Below are 18,690 nucleotides of genomic sequence, written 5' to 3' on the forward strand. Positions count from 1 at the left end.
TAAATTATGAAATAATGTGGTAAGTAATATGACAAACAACACATCAATTAAGATAAAAAGATTTGAATACCTTGAATGCATAACATTGCTCTCAAGTCTTAACCTAATAAGAGTATGGTAGAAAAACCTCTAAAATCTTATAAAAATACCCATAATAAGAAAGCCTTTGCTTAAAAAAATATTAATAAATAAAAACTTCCTAAAGTATTATAAAAGGTCCCTTTGAAAGGGTTTTTTTATATGTTTAATTCTAAAAACAGTAGGTGATAATAAAAATGAACAATCTTTTAGAGGTGAATATAAAGTATGTATATGTGTAAAATTGTAATTGTTTACACATTTCACAACAAAATGTCACAACAAGAAGTTTAAGAGGTAGTTTCTTAAAGAAGTTGGGTCCGAACATAATTTCAAAAAGTCCAGAGGAGTTGAGGGGTCTTAACTTATTTATGGAGTGATTATGTTAATTTCAAAGGGAGACAAATTTAAGAACATTAAATATTTTGGGTTATAAGATATTTACAAAGTAAAAGCTTACTTTTAAATTTTATTATGGATAAATTCGGTAAATTTACTATGGGATTTGCTAGTTGTTTCTCAATGATTAGCTCTGCTTTTTTTTTTTTTTAAATAATTGATTAATTAATTTAAATTAAATTCAAGTATTGTAGTCTAAACTTGAATTGAGTAAATGATAACTGATAGGATGTTAAGATAATTATGGAAAAATAGGAAGATTAATTTGTGTTTTAGGCCTTTTGGAAGGGATCAACTATAAAATCCACTATTAATTCACAATATTTTTAATTTCAACACAAAATTTCATACATGACTAATGCTTCAGTTATTGCACCTCAACCAAAAGCAATAAGAATGGCCTAAATTGAAGCAAGTTGATTATCTATGTAAAGCTCTCATACTATGTTAATTAATCACAAAATTGAAAGCGTATATTGATAAATAAAGTCGATTTACTATTACACAATAGGGTGACCCCAAGGAGTCGGGTACGGATCCATGGACCCCAATCCCCAGCCCCGCGCCCATCCGTAAGTAACTCTACATTTCTATGTTTGCTTTTACAATTTGGACACAGAATGTATGAAAGCTAATTAAATAAAAATAAAAATCACATGGTTCAAAGAGGGAATGTTATAAAACAAGCTCCTAGGGATGTTATGTTTATCAGTGGTTTTATTAGATGTTATAAATGACATAGATACATTGGTTTGTGATATAATTAATTTGGTGCGTCCGTTGGATCGTGAGAATTTTTACTAGATGTTATACCTTCATGATATTCTAGGGTGCGTTTGGTTTAGTATTTTGGATAGGATTTTAGGGGTAGTATTGGGTTATTGGATATGGGAGTATTACGAGGTAAATTTTAAAAATTTATAAAAAAGCCCTTAGGTTTACTAATTTAACTAAAGACCCTAACATGTAAAATGACAAAAACACCCCCACCATCTGCAGTGTCAGATTCCGGCCACCACCGCCGGAATCTGGCCGGAAAATTTCGTTACGGCACAGACTTGTCGGATCTGTGCCGTAACACGTCGTTATGGCCTTTTCCGGCTAGATCCATGGTGGATCTGGCCGGAAAAGGCCAGATCTACGGTTTGTTTTGGCCGTCGACGGCCGGAAAAGGCCAAACGACGGCCATCTTTGGCCGTCAGCGACGGCCAAAGATGTGGCCGTCGTTTTCGGTCAACGACGGCCAAGATTTGGCCGTCGTTGACCGTCAACGACGGCCATTTCTTTGGCCGTCGCTGACGGCCAGATCTGGCCTTTTCCGGCCAGATCCGTGGTGGATCTGGCCGGAAAAGGCCACAGCGGTGAACTTCCGGCCATTTCTGGTCGGAAGTTTGGCCGTTGTACAGATTCCGGCTATCACCGACGGTGGTTGCCGGAATCTGACAAGTTGGGTTAATGGGGGTGTTTTTGTTAATTTTTAAACTTTTTTTTCAGGGGGTATTTAGTAAAATTAATAACCTTATGGGGTTAAAATGTAATTAAAAAAAATAGGGTAATATTTTGAGAATATTGTACCAAACGCTATTTGAAAAATAGGATCCAGAATAGGGATAAAAATATTAAACCAAACGCATACCTAAATTTTTTCGAAACAAACATAACGTTGAGCGAATAAGAATTCGTTGTGAGAATTTTTATATATTCATATCTGGGAGAAAGATAGCATCTTGATGCTTTTGTGTCCAAGAATATCTACAAATTAAGACCGAAATTAGCAAATTACAAATAAAATTATATTATTTTGTAAGTATTACATTTTTCAACATGATTTACTGAATTCATTCCTATTTGTTGAATTGAATTGTTTGTTAAAAAAAATTTCATGACACTTACGTTGCACCTCCTCCAACATGACCAACAACTTTGAAAAGTGACATTGCAGTCGTAGCAATTCCATTAGCAGCTTTCCTTTGATCCTGGTCATGTTTTTTGTACCATATTTAATCAAATCAATTTGAGACATAGACAAACATGGAAATTGTCTACGGATCAAGGATTTTTTTTTCATTAATGGTGGTAACCAAGGTTTTAAAACCCAGCCCCGAGTGAAACCTAACAAAGTGGTCGAGTCTCGGGTTGACCGATTTGATTGGCAGGTAAAACCAATGATGTCAACATGTAAAAAGGTTTGAAATCTAGTAAAAATACCCCTGAAAATTACATAAGTCCTTATAGGTTTGAAATCGTGTAAAAACACCCCAAATTACATTGTTGGCATAAGAGTTGGACCAGGCCCAGTCCCGTCCGGGCCCAAGATTGGGCCCAACGGTCTAGTCCCAAATTGGGACGGATCCCAATTTGGCAGGGATCGATCCTAGGGCCATGAGAAATCTCAAGGCCCGAATCAGTCTTAGGATCGGTCCTATGGGCTTAGAAAAATTTAAACTTTAAAGAAATAATTTAATTAATTAATTTTAACATAAACATGATATTCACACAGTCGCACTTCACAAATAAACAATTAAATAAATTTGTTTTTATTAAATTATTCATTTACATTGTCAATAGTTACATTGTTCAAATTTGTGTTCCTGAAGAGTTTGAGTAGTTCAGGATCTTCAAGGTGCTGCTGTAGTCTTTTGTCTATATGAGTCCAATCTTGTAAACATATTATGACTTCAATCATCTCATTGGTTAAAGAACATCTTTTATCTTCAACAATCAGGTCACTAATTGAGAATGTTGACTCAGATGCGATTGTTGAAACTGGCATAGATAAAATGTCACATGCCATTTGGGCTACAATGGGGAATCGACTTTGATTTTGATTCCACCATTGAAGCAGATCCATTTCACGTTTCTCCTTCGTGATGTAGGACATGTCCATTAATAGGTACCAATGTAGCTTCTTTAGTCCATGTTTGTACGACTTGGACCTGCTACTTCCACCATATTCCATATACGTCCATATGCTCGATCCTTGATAAATGTCTTCATCAGGTTCCTGCTAGTCATTTCCGCTAGACGTTCCATTGTACTTAGTTTGATATAAAGAAAAAAAGGCTTTCCATTTTTTTTTTTTTTGTTAAAGTCAATCAAATAAGAACTATAGTCATGTTCTAAATGCTGGCCTATCTCAGTAACCATACAATTAACTACGTATAATTTAAACCTAGAAACTACAATAAGGCATAATCCATATAAGAATAGAATATCTAATCAATATTTATGGTATTTTGTTTCCATTTTTGAAACAATTTCCATTAAGTCTTCATTATATCTATGTTTAGCAAAAGTTTTAGAAATTTGAAGTAAAATATCTAATGCTAAATTAGTAGTAGGATAATAAATATCACTTAATGTGTTAGTGGAATCATAAAAAAACTTTAAGAAATGAATAAAAAGTTCGCAAACTGTCCAATCATCATAGTTGAAGACTTCGTCCGAATAGTTCTTCCGGTTGATGAACTCTGTAATTTGTGTTGCGGTAGGCAAAACTTTTTCCAACATCAAGTACGTGGAGTTCCAATGAACAAATATGTCTGTACATAACTTCTTTGGTCGAACCGGCGGCTCCTCTTGGCGACAATATTTGACGTACTCTGCTATCTTGTATTGCTACCAACGATGAATTTGATAGCTGCGTGCACCCTTTCAATCTTGAATTTATAATTTCTAAACCTATTTTAATAATCAAATTGATGATGTGGCAAGCACATCTCTAGTGAAAAAATCTGTCTTCGCCACGCGGATCCAATCTCTTTTCAAATAAAGAAATTGTGTCGGTGTTAGCAGCTGCATTATCAAGTGTTAGTGCTACAACTCTATCAGTTAATATATATTCTTGCAAAACTTCTATAATTGTAAAATAAATAATGTCATCACTATGTTTAGCATATAATGGTTTAAAACCTATCAATTTTTGTTATAAACCCCAACTATAATCTAGATAATGTATTATGATACTAAAAAAATCTGTTTTTGGATCTAGCAGATCACATTTCTGAAGTAAGTGAAATAGATAGATTCCTAAAATTTTGAAATTCGTTTTTAAGTTTATCACTTATTTCCTTACAAAGTTTTTGTATGTCCCTTCTACTTGTACCTCTACTAACAGGATTATATGCTGGACAAAATGCCTTTTTAACCATTTCAACAAAATAAAGATTTTCAAATAAAGAAATAAGATAGTTCGTAGCAACTATGTATCTTGCTATTGCCTCTCGTGCTTTGAGTGCATTGTATTGACAAGTTGAGAGAGTTGAGGATTGTGGATTAAAATTAAGTTGAGTTTGAATTTGCTTACCAAGTCCGGTTGAAGTTGAACCGAATTGCATATATTGGGGGTGCTTCTTCTCCAAGTGCCACCGCATCGTCGAAGTCTCGTGCTCAGCGCTGATAATGGTTAGACAGAAATTACATACCATGCATGTTTCTTCCCCCTCCCCATTTGGCTTTAACCGTTTTGATTTGGTGAAGTATTGTCATACCCTAGACATGGCCCTGTTTAATGGTCTTGTCGTGCCTGTGGTGTCGCAGCTCACTTATATTTGGCTGCACGCAATCCTGGCCGTTTCTAGTTATGGAATTGCTGCCTCTGGAAAGGTTGAAAATGGATCCATTTCTTCAGCGTAGGGAATGTAAAACTCATTTGTGGATGATCCTCCGAATGTATAATTTTGGGAATCCATTATGAATTTATGATGAAATAATAAATAATTAAAATGAAAGAAATTAAATAATATAAATAATAATATGATTAATAGATGATATTGAAAAATGGAAGAAATAGAATAATATAAATAAATATAAATATAAATTGAATCGAAGAAAAATTGAGAATTAAAGTAGAGAGATTGAGAATTAAGGTAGGGGGTACGAGCTTTTTTTCTTTCACTTTTCCCCTCAAAACTCAACTATAATTAACCCCCCTATCCACCCATTTTCAATATCATATGTCTATGTAAATCCCTTAGCCACTTATCTTGTTTTGTGTCTCTCCACTGTACCATCTGCCTTGTATTTAATAGTAAACACCCATTTACAACCAACAGTAGCCTTTTGGTCAGGTAGATTCACAAGCTCTCAAGTCTTATTTTTCTCCAATGCATTAATCTCTTTCATGACAACCTCTCTCCACTTAGGATCACTCAAAGCTTCCTGAAATGTCTTTGGAATCTCTACGGTAGAAAGACTAGTGGCATATACATGAAACTTGGATGAAAGTTTCTCATAAGACATAAACTTAGAGATAGGATGTTGAGTACATGTCCAAACTCCTTTTCGAATAGCTATAGGGAGATAATAACTGTCATCAAGAATAAAACCCGTCTTATCAGAAGAAGTTTCAAATGAATTCTCTTTACTTGTCAATTGTGAACCAGATTCTTCTCTCGGTTGAGACAATTGGCCATGCTTCTTCATAATATTCATTACCTTGATAACTGGATTTCCAAGAATTAAATTTCAGTCATGTCCATTCAATCGTTCCAAACCTCCCCCTATGTGTAACTTTTCTTGAGACAATTACAATCTATAGAATCCACAGAACCAAACTTATTAGACTTTACAGGAGGCATGGTTGAAGGTGAACTCAATTCTGGGAATCTTGAGTTGATTTAGAATTCTGGCTTTCTAAGTCTTCAGATGAAGCCACAGGTTCCATAGGTAGTTGAGTTGATTTAGAATTTGGGCTTCCTAAATCTACAGATGAGTTTACAAGTTCGATAGGTAGTAAAACTTCCCATAAATGATATTCACTCACGATCTCCACCTGAAGAAAAGTTTTGGTAAAATAAGGACAAGACTCAAAGAAAGTAACATCCCTGGACACAAACACATTTTTAGAGAGTGGACAAAAACATTTATATCCCTATTGAGTATAAGAACACCCAATAAACACACACTTGATAGCCACAGGATCCAATTTATCTTTATTAGGAGATTGAACATGAACAAATGCAGTACAACTAAAAACTCTTAGAGGAAGAGAATTCATTGTCCTAAAACTAGGAAACACCTTAAGAAATGTAGACATCGGTGTACTAAAGTCTAAAACCCAAGTTGGTAACCTATTAATCAAGTTTGTGGCTGTTAGCACGGCATCACACTAGAAATATTTGGAATTTTCATTGTTAACATCAAAGCCCAGGTAACCTCTAAGAGGTGCCTATTCTTCCTCTCAACAACTCTATTCTGTTGAGGGGTATCAACACATGAACTCTAGTGTATAATTCCATGGTGTAACAGATATTTTCCTAGGACAAAAGTAAAGTATTTTCTACCATTATCAGTCATTAAAACCTGAATTTTAGTACAGAATTGAGTATAGATCATAAAATTAAAGTTTTGGAAAATCTGTCTTGCTTCAGATTTGTCTTTCATAAGATAAATCTATAATGGTGATAAACCATTTAGCTCCTATACGGTTTGTCACCTTAGAAGGTCCTTGAATGTCACTATGGATTAAAGAGAAAGGTCTAGAACTTCTATATAGTTTTGTTGGATACATTGAACACGTATGTTTTGCAATTTGACATATATCACGTTGAAATAATAATGGATTTTTATTACTGAACATCAGAGGGAACAATTTGTGTAAATAAAAAAAACTAGGATGACCTAGCCTTGTATGCCACATTATTACTTCTAAATTACCTGAAACAGATCTAGAATTACACCTAGTAGCTAAAACAAACTTCTTCTCGTATCCAGTTGATCAAAGAAGTAAAGTCCTCATTTCTCTCTAGCATTGCCAATCATCTTTCCCGAGAGTAAAGCTTGAAATTCACAATGAGAATAGAAAAAATTAACCACACACTACAAGTCATTAGTTAACTTACTGATAGACAGAAGCTTACAAGCTAAACTAGGAACATAAAGTACAGAATGCAATATGAGATCCTTGGAAATTTGAACCGTCCCTTTACCAACCACACTTGCCAAAGAACCATCAACAGTCTTAACCCGGATATTATTATAACATGGACTATAAGGTATGAAAACCTCAGAATTACCTGACATATGGTTTGATGCACCTGAGTCTATAACCCAAGATTTGTGTGCATCGTGTAAAGCTGTTCGGGAATTACCCGGTTCTGCAATGGAACAAGAATGACTGAAAGAACCAGATCTGGACTGATTAATTAACTCATACAGGTGCTCCAGCTGCTCCTTGCTAAATGGCATAGCCCCTGAATGTGCATCAGATTTCGTAGGTACACCATCTTCTACATCCACATGCACCTGTTTAGCACCCAATTTATTAGGCTTCCAATTTGCAGGTTTACCATGCAGCTTCCAACAGGTTGCTTTGGTATGCCATGGCTTATGGAAAAATTCACACCACACTTTCTCTCCTTTCCACATCATTCGTTGATCTCCACTAGATCTATTAGATGTCTTGCAACCCTTTGAAACAAGGGCTGAAGACTCAGACTCTGATTGCATATTTTGGCTACCTATACCTGCTGATTCTCCCATCATCACTCTTCTTTTGCTCTTTTCTCTTCTCACTTCGGTAAAGACTTCCCGGATGGAGGGTAAAATCTCTTTCCTCAAAACTCTACCCCTCACCTCATCTAACTCCTTATTCAATCCTGCTAAGAACTCAAACCCTATTTCTTTCTCCACCATTTTATTATATTTTACACTATCTTGAGAACAACTCCAGTCAGCCTCAAAAAACAAATCAAACTCTTGCCATAACTTGGCCAATACACCATAATATTGAGTCATAGACATATTACCTTGTTTGGCCTCCTGCAACTGAGATTTAATCTAAAAAATCTAGGTTGAATTTCCAACATCAAAGTACGTCTCCTTTGCCATGTCCCAAATATCTTTTGCTGGAGGTAGAAATAGATACAATCTGACAATCTCCTCCTCCATAGAATTAATCAGCCAAGTCATTACCACACTTTTTTCAGTATCCCATTTTTGGTATGCCGGATCATAAACAGATGGAGCTTGGATTGCTCCCGTCAAGTAGCCTAACTTCCTACGACTTCTAACAATTAACTTCATCAACTGAGACCATGAGATATAATTCCTACCATTCAATTTATGTACACTAATCTGAATGGAAGAAGCAATGGCTAAATTATCAACAGTAGTCTGAACATTGGATGAAGATGTTTCCTCTGATTGGGGAGGTACCTCTTGATGAACCGGTAGAGGACTCTGGCTCTTTCGCTAGTCGTGACAAATTTAACCATTACTATATATAGCCACCTAGGCTCTAGTACCATCAAAGAATAGAACACCCCACTTATTTTTATTAATTCATCTGTATATGTTACATCTCTCTAGTTATAGGAAAAACAGATAAACTACAGATAACCTTAGTTAGGATTATCTTTATTTAAGTTTAAATTTAAATTCTAGATAATCGTAGATTCTTTCTAAGTTCAAACTCCTTATCACTAATTTCCTATAGTATAAATAAAGTAGATAATTTATGAAAACTAGGTGAAGTGACTTAAGGTTTAGAGCTTTAAGGATTTTGGATTTCATATCACATAAGATTTGAAAAAGATAATTAATTTTACTTAATTATTTACATGAATGGGCCAACACATATTGTAATGAAATGGGCCTAGGCCCATGGTTGGAGACGCTTAATATTGTTAAAGAATGCAGTGAAAGACGAGAGCCGAGCAGTTATGGATGAAATGGAGTTTCGACGCCTTCTGGATCTTTTCCCCGTTGTTCGATCTCGCGATTATCAAGTAAATCAATCTATAAAATTTCTATTTATTATTCATATTATTATGATTACGCAATTCTTCTTCTCCATTTCCTTTTCATGCTTTTGCACCCATTTTTTCTTTTTTTAATATCCAATTAGTAGGTTTTAGTTAAGTTTCGTGAGAAAGGGGAGCTATGACACTAAGTTTATTAATGTTTATTTTTGACATATTTTCAACCCTTTGGAGCTTTGATCCTTCAGTTTTTTCCTTTTTTAATGTCCAGTTAGTAGGTTTTAGTTAAGTTTCGTGAGGAAGGGAAGCTATGACACTAAGTTTATTAATGTTTATTTTTAACATATTTTCAACCCCTTTGGAGCTTTGATCCTTCAGTAAATTCGGAAATTTTTGCTTTTGAGATTTTTTTTCTTTGATATCTGCTGCTGCTTGTGTTTGTCCAGATTTTGAAATGCCCTTTTTTTGATTTCAGGCAGAGTTGGATTCTTCAAGACAATCAACTTCACTCTCAGCCCAGGATGAGGTTTTATTTCTGAAACTGCTCCATATTGCCTCTATTTTTTTTTTATTAGTATTTTCTTTTCTGCAGTATACCATCCCTTTGAGTGTATATTCTGCTCTGGCTTAAGTTATTTTGACATTTGGACAGAAGGTAAATGAGTGGGAAGATGCTTGGAATGAAGAAGATAAAAAGCAGATGGACAGTCAAGGTATGTTGGTTCAGGCTATCTATTTCACCAGATGGTTTTCCTGCATTTTAGTTACAGGATCATAATGAGTTTTAGACATTCTTTTCATGTGGATGGCGGTAATTCTGACTTCTTGTCAATGGAGACATTACACTTGATAAACTCTCCGCTCAATAACCTGTTATTGTACCACCAAAATTCACCAACTTCTTTGATTAAGGAGGCTACCCTCACAGTGACTTTTTGGTAGTCTTCACTTTTTCGACATGTTATAGAAGAATATGGTTTACGTTGGTTTTGTGATACAAAATGGAATATTAAAATAAAGCCATCCCAGGCTGGCTGCTCTATGTTTTTTGTTGCTTCATGCTTTTTTTCTTTTCTTTTTTTAAGTTAATTTTTCACTTCAAATCTGATGGAAGTTAACAGAATAGATGGACACGGGATAGATGTAGTTCCATCTTTTAAGATGCTTTAGTGTTATGCTGATAATTGGTGATAATATCAGATTGATTTTGCTCAAATGGATTTGTTTTGCAGATGCATTTTGGCAGAAGCTAAAACTGGCAGCTGGGAGGAAGGTATACCTTGCTTGTTATAACATCTTATTTAGTGTAATTTAATTACATTGTGATTTTTTATGACAATTATGGATGTAAAAAGTTTGTTTGAAAAATGAAGATAAAAGTGGAAAATTATGGAGGTTTTGAAAACAATATATAGGGGATATTAATGGGGTTGATGTGATGATATAAAAGTAGGGATGGGAGGAGGAAGAAGACAAAGTAGGAGCATGAAGAGGTAGATTTCCTTAACTTTAATTTAATAGATATATATCCCATACTGCTTCTCAGGGTCATTAATTCAATTCTTGCTCCTTGGTGCCTTCCCATGGCCATATCTCCACGAAGTGATGATCACTATTTTGCACTAATGACAAGAATTACTTAGTTTGACTTCGCTTCCTATATCTTTGGTAATATCAAATATATATCTTGTTTGACTTGGTTTAGTATTCAGATTTCAGACACACCTCTTCCTCCGCTTTACATGCCTTTTTCTTTAGTTATATACATTATCATCAATGTATATATTTACCCCATAAAGACAATGAAATTTTAAGAATTTAAAATGTAAATCTCTCTCTTTCTTCCACACACATGGAATTCCACAAAACAATTAATTTAGTTCGTCATTACAGTTTGCCATCATAGACTAAGACAATGTTTTCCTACTATTTCCATTCCCTGAATCTGAGACTACGATTGGATGTGTAGTGGAAATGAGTTATTCATTTTTTACAATGTTTATAAGTGCATTTTCTTTTGTGATACAGGCTTCTTATAAGTTTATGGAAATGTGTAGTTAATTTCTTACTTATGGTGAAAAACTGATTGTTGGTGAAATGTTTTATAGGTAAGTGCAGCTGATGCAGAAAAGTTTTGCCAGGCTTTTCAACAATTTCACAAGAAACTTGTATGTGTAACGTACAACAGAATTCTTGCATCATGCAATAGCCTTCCGATATACTACTAGAGCAATAAAATTCCTAATTTATCCAATTGTTTCCAGGTCTATGACGGACTAAATTTGGATGCTTCTAGGAGCTACATCAACTCATCAAAAAGTTTGAAGGATTAGTTTTTTCCTGTACTTTTAGAATGTTTTTTAAACAGGATTGCTGAATATTTTGGTTTTTATATTAAATTGCAATATTAATCCATCATTTTTGCCTTCTGCCTTTTCTGATTTTTAGTTGCTGAAGTATAATTATTACATATCTATGTCCATAGGCAGTACTTCTCTAGATCCCTTGTGCTTCCCTTTTGTTATACTTGCAGCTATTGGGGAGGTATCTTGAATCATATTTTTGAGGTGAAATAACATTATAATCTCGTTTACTTGCCTACCAAGATCTACTTAGGTTCAAAATTAAAATGTTTACCTTGTAAGTGTAGTTGTATTAGCATCTTTATATATGTAGTTAGGTTTCATACAGCCACTTTTTTACCTTCAATTTAATTGAAACTTAAATAAAATAAGCAAATAGAAGAAACCCTTGGTCTTTGTATTTGAAATTCTTTTACTGGCCAGGGGTTAAATGCATACAGATAATGCTCGTACTAGATGACGATGAAGAAAACAAAGAGCCAAGAGCACTCCAAGATCACGTGTCACAGAAAGATAATTAACAACCTGTTCTAGCATGTTGATTTCTGAGCTTGTTCTCTCAAGAATATCAAAACAGCATTCTCAAGTCCAAAACAAGTTTTAAATGTATTATAGAACACTAATATTCAGTCACAAGAATGCCCAAGACTTTGACAATACCAAGGGCAGTCTCGTATTACCTCTGATCGAAGTCCAATATTCTCCATTAGTCATGAAGATTGCCCAGAATATCTTGATCTCTATATAGGTGGTACCTGAACAGTAACCCAAAGGTGACAATTTAGACCAGAGCATTCACGATAGCTAATAATGTTGAGAAATAGATTCAATGTAGCTTAGAAGATCACAATTTTGACATAGCAGCAGCTAATTACAATTAGTCAAACACTAAAACAAAAAAATCACCTTGAAGTTGTATGGTAAGGAGTTCTGCATCTTCTTAAATACCAAGACATCAAATATGATGGCCATGCAAATTATTTAACATTTTAGACTTCCAACTAGAGTGTGCATCTGACCTGCTTAACTAACCCAACAGAATTCCGGGGGTTCAGTTGAGAACATCTAAAATGGGGAAAAAACAACCCAGTTACAAAATCAAAATGTGCTTGATACACCACCTGTCAAATTGTAATAGAACAGCTCAAACGTAATACCAGGTGCATATTAACTTTTGTCATATTCCACTAAAAGTGAAGGTGACTTTACCCTGTGATGGAGTTGTGATGTAAACTATAAGAATGGAGATTTTGAGGTGTTAGACAAATGTATAAAGCACATTGTAGGGAACAAAAGATAAAAAGGTACTGGACAATGTATATACCAAACAATTAAAAGGAAAGTAATAAATCTGTCAAAACCCAAATCAAGATATAAAAATATATCTTAAGAGGAGGCAATAAAACTTACTCTTTATCACCTAGCTTAACTTCAGTGCCTCCATAATCTGGCAAAAGAACAGTATCTCCTTCCTTCACAGTGATGGGAGTAAGTTTCCCATCAAAATCACGAGCTCCTGGACCCACCGCCACAACTTTTCCAGAGTTCAGCTATATGGTGAGAGGAAGTGAATGACAAAAGATGGTTATATTTCTCCTCAATTTTCTTAGCAAAAGAAATGGTGAAAACGAATGTTATATTATGGTGAGAGAAAGTAAAACGAAAAAGAGCCTTCAAAGTAAGTTGTAATCTGAGTTACAATTAAAATTTTCCCACCTCTGAATTTTGTCAAATCTAAGGGTTACAAGAGAGGACTATAATTGGTTTACTTCGGCTAAAAGAAATGTTAAGAGGAGGTAAGTAATGAAATCAAAGAATGAAGAATCTCATATGAAAAATGTTTCTAAAGTATCACGCTATTAGTAGTGGAACTCAAAGGGCTAAGATAATTCTAAAATTGCTCGAAAACTCTGAACGATCCGGATGTGCTATTACATCCTCTCCTCTCCCTTTTCTCTCAAACCAAACAATGTATATGGTCAGGTCTATCCTATATCCTTTTTTCCTCCCTATTTCAATACATTCTGCCAAACCAAATGCTGAATTTAAATAAAACTATGCCACCCACATAACACAGTAAGAATAACGAACCAACAATAGCATAAATTAGATAATGAAAAAAAAAAAAAAAAACCCAAATAAGCGTATTGAAGCCGGTAAAGTCAACGGTAGAAGCAAGACATATTGAAACCCAGATGAAATATTTGAATCAGACCAATACCATTATTCAAAAGTTAAATATAGAAAAAGATATAAAGCATGTCACTAAGAGTAAAAAGTACCTTAGGGGTCTTCTCAGTAAGTAAAATTCCAGAGTTGGTTTTTGAAGGAGGAAGAATTTTTTCAACCAAAATGCGATTGAATGACGGAATCAACCGCCTTGCCATTTCTCTTTCTTCTTCGCTTGCTTTGTGGATTTTGAACAAAAATTTAAAACGAGAGCTGAGCTCAACTCTTACTGACGAGTGACGACTCTGTAGGGTTTAAGATGGACTCTATGACATACTAAAATTACTGCATTGCCCATCCTTGGTTATCAGATAATAACCAGGGGACCCGTCCCGGAATTTTTAAAATAGCTCCCATTAGTAGGCATGGCAATGTTCTCCGGAATTTCGGGGACCTGTCCCATCCCGCCCCATATGGGGTGCGGAAGGTCCGGTTTTTTCGAAGATAGGGGCGGCGGTGGGGGGCATTTTAATCCCTGCCCCGGGGATGGGGCGGGGGTGGGTGATGCCTTTCCCCCACCCCACCCCACCCCGCCCGCCTCGCCTCGTATATAATATATAAAATTAAAAATCATATATATATATAATACCCCTATATTTCACCTAATTACACAATTATCCTATTTATATAAACCAATATTTTCCTAATTTTCCTCACCCTAAACAATTGAACAAGAACAAACCCTAACCCATATATATGTAAAATTAATTATGTTTAAACGATTAATTTAAATGTTTGTCATGTAGATGAGAGTTAACTATGTTTAAGCGATTAATTTAAGTGTTTGTTATATGGACGAGAATTAACTATTGTGTTTGGTAATGTTCAAATTTATTTATGTTTATGTAAAATTAACGGGGCAGAGACGACCCTCCAACATTCCCCTATGGGGCGGGGAAGGGGAATTCTTATCATCCCCGTAATGGGGATGAGGCAGGGATGAGTACGATGAATGAGATCCCTGCCCCGCCCTGCCCTATTGCCATACCTACCCATTAGCATATATGAAGTTGGTAATGGCTATTTTTTTAAAATATAGCGTTTTGGTAATGGCTATTTTGCAAAAAAAATGAGGGATTCGGTAATGACTATTTTTGGAATAAAATTTAGGGTTTTGATAGTGGCTTTTTTTAAAATAAAATTTTAGGGTTTTGATGATAAAATATTTTTGCAATAAAATTTAGGGTTTTGATAGTGGCTTTTTTTAAAATAAAATTTTAGGGTTTCGATGGTACATATTTTTGCAATAAAATTTAGGGTTTTGATAGTGACTATTTTTGTAATAAAATTTAGTGTTTCGATAACGATTATTTTTGTAATTAAATTCCAAGGTTTCAATAATGGCTATTTTTGTAAGAGTTTCAATAAATACGGGTGGTCAAAACTAGGTACCCGAACTAGTTTTACAATTCTGACCCGACCCGAATATTCGGGTACCTCTATGAGGATACCCGGTAACTGAATCGGTTTTTATGGTACCCGGATTTTCAGATACCAAAATTTTCAGTTCGGTTATTAGGTACCCGGTTCCTGAACTGAATTTGCTACTTTCAAATTTCCATTAAAATCAACACTACAATTACGGTAAAACAACTGCGCCTTTCTTCGAACACTTGGTGGGTGTGAAGCGAAACCGAGGAAGGACAGGTCGCCGGTGATGGGAAACAAATCACGTGATTTCCAGCAAAAGATTTACATGTTACTTTCACCAAAGTTCTAGTTGATCAGTTCATGACTTCAAATATAATATAAATTTCATTCAAATTTGTATGTAAATAATAGTGTTACTTCCACATAAATAAATTTTTCTTAGGAGAAATGGCAAACATAACATAGTGAAGACTCAATCAGACATAAATATAAATAAAATACATTTGTTGGGTTTTTGAGCCAAGTAATTATATGGCAAGTGCTCAATCAGACAATGGCTTCCCCAAGTCACAATCATATACCCCACGGCTTTTACTTTGTCACATGAATAATAGTCACTCTTGTTTCTTGACCGCATTAGTCTTCAAAATTTGACGAGGGAGGCGGCATTCGCGTGATCTGGACCTAGGCAGGGACTGGTCCCAACCGGGCCCGAGTCTGGGCCCAATTGGGACCAGTCACCCATGGGCTTGGGACCGATCCCAGGCCCATGAGAAATTTCAAGACTCGGACCGGTCCTATGGGTTTGGAAAATTATTTTTCACCCTTCAAATTTTTTTTTATATTTGGGGGCCAAAAAAACTATGTAGGGGGGTTTATGTAATTTTTTGGGGTCTAGAAAATTTATTTCCACCCCGAGAGATTAGTAAATTTTTAATTAATTCTAAAAAATAATAAATTAATTAATGGTTAATTATAATTAATAATAATTTATAAATATGAGGATTTAAATATAAACTTTAAATAGATAATTTAATTAATTAATTTTAACATAAATGTAATATTCACACAATCATACATTCACACTTCACAAATAAACAATTAAATAAATTTATTTTTATTAAATTATTCATCATGAATAATATTTACATTGTTCGAATCTGTGTTCCTGAAGAGTTCGAGTAGTTCAGGATCTTCAGGGTGCTGCTGCAATCTTCTCTCTGCATGAGTCTAATCCCGTAAACACGTTATCACTTCAATCATCTCATTGGTTAAAGAGAATCTTCTGTCTTCAACTATCCGGCCACTCGTTGAGAATGCTGACTCGGATGCAATTATAGAAACCGGCACAGATAAAATGTCATGTGCCATTTTGGCTACAATGGGGAATTGACTTTGATGTTGTTTCTACCATTGAAGCACACCCATCTCACGTTTCTCTTTTTTCGTCATGTAGGACATGTCCATTTATAGGTAGCAATTCAGCTCATTTGGTCCATGTATGTACGTATTGGAGTTGCTACTTCCGCCGCCATGTTCCATATACATCTACATGCTCAATTCTTGATAGTTGTCTTCATTAGGGTCCTGTTGGTCGTCTCTGTTGGATGTTCCAGTTCCATTGTACTTGCTCTGATATAAAGAAAAAAGGTTTTCCAATTTTTGCTTAAAGTTAATCAAATAATACGTATAATCATGTCATAAATGTTGGCCTATCTCAGTAACTATACAATTAACTACGTGTAATTTAAATCTAGGATCTACAACAAGGTCTAATCCATATAAGAATGGAATATCTAACCAATATTTCTCATATTTTTTTTCCATCTCTCAAACAATTTCCATTAAGACGTTAGTATATCTATATTTAGCAAAGGTTTTAGAAATTTGAAGTAAAATATCTAACGCTAAATTAGTAGTAGGATAATAAATACCACTTAATGTATTAGTGGATTCATAAAAAACTTTAAGAAATGAATAAAAAAGTTCGCAAACCGTCCAATCATCATAGCTGACAACTTCCTATAGATTTTTTGGTTGACGAAATCTGTAATTTGTGTTGCGTTTGGCAAAGCTTTTTCCAACATCAAGTAGGAGGAGTTCTAACGGATAGACGTGTCTGTACATAGCTTCAAAGGTCGAACCGGTGGATCCTCTTGCTTACAATATTTGACGTACTCCTGCCATTTTTTGTTGCTATCGCCGATGATGAATCCGACAGCCGCGCACACCCTTTTAATCTTCGAATTTATAATTTCTAAATCTGCTTTAATAATCAAATTGATGATGTGGCAATCACATCTCTAGTGAAAAAATTTGCCTTCACCAAGTGGATCCAATCTCTTTTCAAATAAAGAGATAGTCGCGGTGTTAGCAGCTGCATTATCTAGCGTTAGCACTACAACTTTATCAGTTAATACATATTCTGGAAAAACTTCAAGTATTGTAAAATAAATAGTGTCAACTTTATGTGCAGTATATAATGGTCTAAAACCTATCAATTTTTGTTGTAAACCCCAACCATGATCTAAGTAATGTATTGTGATGGTTACAAAATCTGTTTTTGATCTACAAGCCCATATATCTAAAGTAAGTGCAATAGATATATTCCTAAACTTTTGAAATTCATTTTTAAGTTGAATATTTATTTGGTTATAAAGTTTTAGTATGTCTCTTCTACTTGTACTTCTACTAACATGGGTATATACTGGACAAAATGCAGTTTTAATCAAGTGAATAAAAAAAAGGATTTTCAGATAAAGAAAGGGGAGAGTCCGTAGCAACTATATATTTTGCTATTTCCTCTCATGCTCGGAGTGCATTGTATTGCCATGTTGACAAAGTTGAGGATTGTGGACTAAAATTAAGTTGAGTTTGAATTTGCCTACCTGGTCCGGTTGAAGATGAACCGGATAGTTGCATTATTTGGGGATTGTTTCTTCTCCAAATGTCATCGCATCATCAAAGTCCCCTTCTCAGCGCTGATAACGGTTCCACAGAAATTACATACTCTACACGATTCTTCCCCCTCCCCATTTGCCTTTGCCCATTTTGATTTGGTGAAGTGTCGTCACACATCGGACACAACCCTCTTTGACGGTCGGGGGGGTTGGGTCGTGGAGTCGCAGCTTGCTTGTGTTTGGCTGCAACCCATCCCGGCTGAATGTGGTTGTTGTTGTTGAATTGTAGTTGCTGCTTCTAGAAAGGGTGAAAATGGATCGAACCCTTCCATTTCTTTTGTTGATGGAACATAGAACTCATTTGGCCCTTCCATTATGAATTTATGATAAAATCATAAATAATTAAAATGAAAATAATAATAATAATATGAATAAGAGATGATATTGAAAAATAGGAAAAATTGAATAATATAAAATATTAATAAATTATATTAATAAATTATAAATATAAATATAAATATAAATTGAATTGAAGAAAATATGAATAAAAATTGGATTGGAGTAAAGAGATTTAGAGAATGAGAGATTGAGAGTTGGTGTAAAAAAAATTGGAACTGTGAGGGATTATTTATTGGGGGGGGGGGGGGG

At 34.8% G+C, this 18,690-nt stretch overlaps 3 protein-coding genes across 5 annotated transcripts; 1 reads left to right on the forward strand and 2 right to left on the reverse strand.

Moving 5' to 3' along the window:
• Positions 1–5,411: 5,411 nt before the first annotated feature.
• On the reverse strand, positions 5,412–8,641 carry LOC116133276. 2 transcript variants are annotated; one of them, XM_031418993.1, is made up of 2 exons: positions 7,494–8,641; positions 5,412–6,250 (listed from the first exon to the last, which is right to left on the reverse strand). In XM_031418993.1, exons 1-2 carry the CDS (start codon positions 8,218–8,220, stop codon positions 6,234–6,236), a joined length of 744 nt encoding a protein of 247 aa, XP_031274853.1. In that variant the 5' UTR covers positions 8,221–8,641; the 3' UTR covers positions 5,412–6,233. The 2 variants fall into 2 exon arrangements, with proteins under 2 accessions (XP_031274853.1, XP_031274846.1); XM_031418986.1 differs by lacking the exon at positions 5,412–6,250 and adding an exon at positions 7,033–7,256.
• Positions 8,642–9,131: 490 nt separating this feature from the next.
• LOC116133251 lies at positions 9,132–11,612 on the forward strand. Of its 2 annotated transcripts, none has more exons than XM_031418962.1 (6): positions 9,132–9,206; positions 9,655–9,705; positions 9,832–9,892; positions 10,412–10,452; positions 11,288–11,347; positions 11,444–11,612. In XM_031418962.1, exons 1-6 carry the CDS (start codon positions 9,141–9,143, stop codon positions 11,510–11,512), a joined length of 348 nt encoding a protein of 115 aa, XP_031274822.1. In that variant the 5' UTR covers positions 9,132–9,140; the 3' UTR covers positions 11,513–11,612. The 2 variants fall into 2 exon arrangements, with proteins under 2 accessions (XP_031274822.1, XP_031274828.1); XM_031418968.1 differs by having other exon boundaries at positions 9,835–9,892.
• Positions 11,613–12,583: 971 nt separating this feature from the next.
• Positions 12,584–13,984, reverse strand: LOC116133290 (10 kDa chaperonin, mitochondrial-like). The gene is made up of 2 exons (XM_031419005.1): positions 13,825–13,984; positions 12,584–13,092 (listed from the first exon to the last, which is right to left on the reverse strand). Exons 1-2 carry the CDS (start codon positions 13,927–13,929, stop codon positions 12,949–12,951), a joined length of 249 nt encoding a protein of 82 aa, XP_031274865.1. The 5' UTR covers positions 13,930–13,984; the 3' UTR covers positions 12,584–12,948.
• Positions 13,985–18,690: the final 4,706 nt, after the last annotated feature.

Source organism: Pistacia vera, unplaced genomic scaffold (assembly GCF_008641045.1).
Source record: "Pistacia vera cultivar Batoury unplaced genomic scaffold, PisVer_v2 Contig1078, whole genome shotgun sequence".
In the NCBI taxonomy this organism is placed as follows: domain Eukaryota; kingdom Viridiplantae; phylum Streptophyta; class Magnoliopsida; order Sapindales; family Anacardiaceae; genus Pistacia; species Pistacia vera.

Excerpts from the sequence above, each read along its gene's own strand:
- LOC116133276 (XM_031418986.1), bottom strand. The coding sequence starts at position 8,220 with ATGTCTATGACTCAATATTATGGTGTATTGGCCAAGTTATGGCAAGAG. Across the intron at positions 7,257-7,493 it reads TGCATCAAACCATATGTCAG|CTTTACTCTCGGGAAAGATG; the intron begins GTAATTCTGAGG and ends GTGAATTTCAAG.
- LOC116133251 (XM_031418962.1), top strand. The coding sequence starts at position 9,141 with ATGGATGAAATGGAGTTTCGACGCCTTCTGGATCTTTTCCCCGTTGTT. Across the intron at positions 9,207-9,654 it reads TTCGATCTCGCGATTATCAA|GCAGAGTTGGATTCTTCAAG; the intron begins GTAAATCAATCT and ends TTTTGATTTCAG. Across the intron at positions 11,348-11,443 it reads AACAATTTCACAAGAAACTT|GTCTATGACGGACTAAATTT; the intron begins GTATGTGTAACG and ends AATTGTTTCCAG.
- LOC116133290 (XM_031419005.1), bottom strand. The coding sequence starts at position 13,929 with ATGGCAAGGCGGTTGATTCCGTCATTCAATCGCATTTTGGTTGAAAAA. Across the intron at positions 13,093-13,824 it reads TTACTGAGAAGACCCCTAAG|CTGAACTCTGGAAAAGTTGT; the intron begins GTACTTTTTACT and ends CTCACCATATAG.